This window comes from Salarias fasciatus, unplaced genomic scaffold (assembly GCF_902148845.1).
Source record: "Salarias fasciatus unplaced genomic scaffold, fSalaFa1.1, whole genome shotgun sequence".
Taxonomy (NCBI): Eukaryota; Metazoa; Chordata; class Actinopteri; order Blenniiformes; family Blenniidae; genus Salarias; species Salarias fasciatus.
The window spans coordinates 543,609-548,967 of NW_021941390.1; the positions used below are offsets into that span (position 1 = coordinate 543,609).

Sequence of the window (5,359 nt, forward strand, 5' to 3'; positions counted from 1 at the left end):
CCGCCTTCATCTGTAGAGCTCCACCTTCATCTGTAGAGCTCCGCCTTCATCTGTAGAGCTCCGCCTTCATCTGTAGAGCTCCGCCTTCATCTGTAGAGCTCCACCCCCATCTGTAGAGCTCCACCTCCATCTGCGGAGCTCCGCCCCATCTCTCCAGACCGTCCTTGGAGCAGAGGTCATCTAGAGGTCACTCAGAGGTCAACCAGAGTTCAACCAGAGGTCACTCAAATCAGCTGGAAGATGAATCTGAGGATCTGATCTGAGATGAAAACTTTATTCACCTCGTCTTTCATTTCTGGGCTTTTACACACCAGTCCCTCCTCCTCTTCTTCCTCCTCCTCCTCCTCTTCCTCTCTTCCTCCTCCTCCTCCTCCTCCCCTCCTCCTCCTCCTCCTCCTCCTCTTCCTCTTCCTCATCCTGTCCTCCTCCTCTTCCTCTCCTCCTCTTCCTCTCCTCCTCTTCCTCTCTTCCTCCTCCTCCTCCTCCTCCTCCTCTTCCTCTTCCTCATCCTGTCCTCCTCCCCTCCTCCTCCTCCTCCTCCTCTCCTCCTCCTCCTCCTCCTCCTCTCCTCCTCCTCCTCCTCCTCTTCCTCTTCCTCATCCTGTCCTCCTCCTCTCCTCCTCCTCCTCCTCCTCTCCTCCTCCTCCTCCTCCTCTTCCTCATCCTGTCCTCCTCCCCTCCTCCTCCTCCTCCCCTCCTCCTCCTCCTCCTCCTCCTCTTCCTCTCCTCCTCTTCCTCTCTTCCTCCTCCTCCTCCTCCTCCTCCTCTTCCTCTTCCTCATCCTGTCCTCCTCCTCCTCCTCTCTCTCTCCAGGTTAAGCCCCGCCCACTCTGTGTCTTCTGACGAAATCGTGCGTGCTGCATAAATAGAGCGCGCGCCCGCTGCGCTCCCGGAGTCTGGGGTGACCGCGGGTCCTCGCGCCGCCTCGTCTCGTGCCGTGTTGTCCCGTCCTGTCCAGCTTTGTCCCGTCGTGTCCCTGCGCTCCGGACATCGTGTCCCCTCCGCGTGCGTGCAGCATGCAGGTGTCCCCGGCCGTCCTCGTGTCCCGCCGCGCGCTGCCGCTGCTGCTGCTGCTGCTGCTGCTGCAGTTCTGCTGCGCCGCCGCCAGGGGGCGGAGCGGGGTCCGGAACGGCGCCACGGAGGTCCTGCCGGAGGACCGGGACGACCCGCGGAGCGGAACCGGCAACCTCAGCGCCGCCAACGGCAGCGACTCTCTGAGCAACCGGGCGACGCAGGGCGCGAGGAGCGGGACGGAACCGGGTAAGTCCGCCAACCGCATCTCAGGGTGAAAGGTCACGAGCGGCTCGGCTCAGCCCTGATAGACGCGCGTGCGTGCCGCCGTGCGTAACGCGAGTTGAGTCTACAACGGGACGCAGCGTCCGGATGGCTGCCGGTCTCTGCCGGTCTCTGCGGGTCTCTGCGGGTCTCTGCGGGTCTCATTCTCTCACCCTGGACCCGGACCGGGATCTTTACCAGCGGTCCTGTCGCGCGTCAAAGTGGAAAAAAAACACACACAAAAAAAAAAAACAAGAAACAAATATGGAGACCGAAATCCAGCAGGTCCAGCAGGTCCAGCAGGTCCAGCACGTCCAGCAGGTCCAGGACGTCCAGCAGGTCCAGGACGTCCAGCAGGTCCAGCAGGTCCAGCAGGTCCAGGACGTCCAGCAGGTCCAGCAGGTCCAGGACGTCCAGCAGGTCCAGCAGGTCCAGCAGGTCCAGGTGGTTTTGGGGATCAGACCCATAGAAGACAGGAGGACGTTGTTGAGACATGTTGTCCTCCAGCCGGGGTCCACAGAGAACCTCCCGGACCCCCGGACGTCCTCCGCGGCCGGTCCTGGAGCTTTGGGGGACTGTTGGACGGAGGGACGGAGCTGTGAGACCTGAGTGGAACAACATGTCTCCCAGAGACGACGTCCACCGTCCTGAGAGACGGACGTCTCGGGGCGTTTTGCTATTTGCTGCCTCTGAGACGGAGTCCCACCTGAGGACGGAGGACAGAGACCCTGAGGACCAACTCTGCCCCGTGGAGACAGCAGAGTCCGCTGCTCCGTCCCCCCGTCCAGGAGAAGACGAGAGGAGGACAGACCAGCTGGGAGGACAGGAGGACCAGCTGGGAGGACAGGAGGACAGGAGGACCAGCTGGGAAGACAGGAGGACCAGCTGGGAGGACAGGAGGACCAGCTGGGAGGACAGGAGGACCAGCTGGGAGGACAGGAGGACAGGAGGACCAGCTGGGAGGACAGGAGGACCAGCTGGGAGGACAGGAGGACAGGAGGACCAGCTGGGAGGACAGGAGGACCAGCTGGGCCGGTTCAGGTTCTGTCAGCTGGTAGAAGAATTTTCCAGAATCAAACTTCAGGACTGAAGGACAGACAGCTGGATGATTCTGCTGTCGTCACCATGGAGACCTGGACCAGTCCCGCCTCTAGTCCCCGAGTCCCCCCTCTGGCCCCCCCTCCGGTCCTCCAGTCCTCCTCCTGCATTCTGGTCTCGGAGCCATGTTCTCCTCCAAACCGATCCGGTTCCCGTCAGGAGGAAGAAGCAGAACCAGGAACCTGGAACTCTGGAGTCTGGCAGGTTGCCACGGCGACGGGAGAACCGTAGAGAACGTTTCAGCAGAACCGCTTCATCACCTGGTCTCTGAGGAACAGCAGAGACATCCGGACCGGATCTGATGGAACTGGACTCAAACCAAGGACCTGAGAACCTTTGGTTCCAGAAAATCAAGTCCAGAGGCTGATTGGTCGGTTCTGATCCACCTGGAAGACTTTTATTTTGAAGTAAATCATCGTTTACAAGAACCACAAGAACCGGGAGAACCCTGAGAACCCTGAGAACCACGAGAACCAGGAGAACCACGAGAACCAGGAGAACCTGAGAACCAGGAGAACCTGAGAACCACAAGAACGATGAGCACCAGGAGAACCATGAGCACAGCGTTCTCCAGAGAACCGGCCCCGGTTGTTCCAGTAATATCCAGCAGGGGGTTCCTCTGGGGGGGGGGGGGGGGCAGAGGGGGCGGGGGGAGGGTTCTAGATAACGGGTTCTAGATACAGTGATGTGTTCCGTCGGTTCAGGTGATGGACTGGAGCTTTATGTTCTGGACTCATCTCCAGTCAGGATTTTCAAAATAAAGCTCAGCTGCTTCAGTTTGACTGACTGTCGCCCCCCGCCCCCCTCTGTCCTCTCTCCCCCCCTCCCCCCCGCCCCTGCCCCGCCCCCCTCTCCTCCCCCCGCCCCGCCCCCCTCTGTCCTCTCTCCCCCCCTCCCCCCCCGCCCCTGCCCCGCCCCCTCTCTCTCCCCCCCCCCCCAGGTGCCGGGGAGCTGGGCTGCCGGGAGCAGCGCTCCGCCCGCTCCGTCAGCGACGGCTGGTGCCGCAGCGCCGAGCCGGTCCGGGAGCTGCGCTGCTCCGGTCAGTGTCTTCCGTCCCGCCTGCTGCCCAACGCCATCGGCCGCGGCCGCTGGTGGAGGGGCGGAGCCTCCGACTACCGCTGCGTGCCGGCCCACTTCCGCACCCGCCGCGTCCGGCTGCGCTGCCCCGACGGCGCCGCCCGCAGCCTGAAGCTCCGCCTCCCCACGTCCTGCCAGTGCAAACGCTCCCGGCCCGCCCACAACCGCTCCGACGCCGTGGAGCCGCCGGCGCCGCCGCGCCGCAGGAAGCAGCACCGGAGCCACGCCGCGCCGCCGACGGGGAACTCCTTCTGACGGGGAACTCCTCCGTCAGACTCACACAGCATCCGGGACCAGCAGCCCTCCTGGAGTCTGGAGGAGGGCCGGCCGGGTCCACAGCCTCTGAACTGGACCGGGTCCACAGCCTCTGAACCGGACCGGGTCCTCCGGATCTGAACCGGACCGGGTCCACAGCCTCTGAACCGGACCGGGTCCACAGCCTCTGAACTGGACCGGGTCCACAGCCTCTGAACTGGACCGGGTCCACCAGATCTGAACCGGACCGGGTCCACAGCCTCTGAACTGGACCGGGTCCACCAGATCTGAACCGGACCGGGTCCACAGCCTCTGAACTGGACCGGGTCCACCAGATCTGAACCGGACCGGGTCCACAGCCTCTGATCCGGTCCGGTCCGCACTCGGGCCTCCTCCACACTGCGACTCCTCTGCAGGACCTGAACGAGGCGGTTCCTGTGAGGACCGAGTCACGAGTAGCCATTTCCTGGACGGGCGGCCACTTCCTGTTTACTGGACCCACAGCGTGCACGTGCAGGAGGCACGGTGCTTTCCAACACACACACACTGGAATTACATTGTAGCTGTGGCGTCCAGGAACCTGCCGCTCCGGACCCGGCTCTGCAGGGACCGGACTGCCGGCGTGAACAGGAAGTGACGCCTGGCCGTCCTTCCTGACAGACGCCGGCCCCGCGGAGCTGCTGCGGCTGCCGGTTCGACTCCGCAGCCCCGCGGAGCTGCTGCGGCTGCCGGTTCGACTCCGCGGCCCCGCGGAGCTGCTGCGGCTGCCGGTTCGACTCCGCGGCCCCGCGGAGCTGCTGCGGCTGCCGGTTCGACTCCGCGGCCGGGCGCCACACAGCGCACCAACACTAAGAACAGACTGCATATTTATTTTTGATTTTACACTTTGAAATTATTTATTCCACCGTTTTGTAGTGAATCCTGGCCGTGGCCGTGTAAAGTGATGAAAGCTGAACGGACTGAATAAAGTGGAGCTGATAACCTGGAGAGAGACGCTGACTTCCTGTTATTTGCAGCTCAGGGTGTTTGAAGCGACTTTACAGCAGGATCTCTGAACCAGGGCTGAACATGACGTCGACTTCCATCAAAACCTTCTCCCCCTCCTGTTGCATTGTGGGTATTTTTCCAGATTTGTTATTGAAGATGAATTTGATTAGATGGAGGAAAAAGTGAAGGTTTTTAGTGACGTCTTTAAAAGATGCATCTGGAGCAAAAAGATCAAACTAAAAGAGAAGTGAATGAACAGGAAACGAGTCGATATCAGAGCTGAATTCCATCTGGCTCTAAACCATGTGACATCACTCCATGTGACATCACTCCATGTGACATCATTCCATATGACATCATTCCATGTGACATCACACCATGTGACATCACTCCATGTGACATCACTCCACACATGTGACATCACACCATGTGACATCACTCCATGTGACATCACTCCATGTGACATCATTCCATGTGACATCACACCATGTGACATCACTCCACACATGTGACATCACTCCATGTGACATCACTCCATGTGACATCACACCATGTGACATCACACCACACATGTGACATCACTCCATGTGACATCACTCCATGTGACATCACTCCATGTGACATCACTCCATGTGACATCATTCCATGTGACATCACACCATGTGAC

General features: G+C 60.7%; 1 protein-coding gene across 1 annotated transcript; it reads left to right on the forward strand.

Moving 5' to 3' along the window:
* Window positions 1-911: 911 nt before the first annotated feature.
* Window positions 912-4,692, forward strand: sost (sclerostin). Its single transcript, XM_030087595.1, has 2 exons — window positions 912-1,260; window positions 3,314-4,692. Exons 1-2 carry the CDS (start codon window positions 1,017-1,019, stop codon window positions 3,703-3,705), a joined length of 636 nt encoding a protein of 211 aa, XP_029943455.1. The 5' UTR covers window positions 912-1,016; the 3' UTR covers window positions 3,706-4,692.
* The last annotated feature ends 667 nt before the right edge of the window (window positions 4,693-5,359 follow it).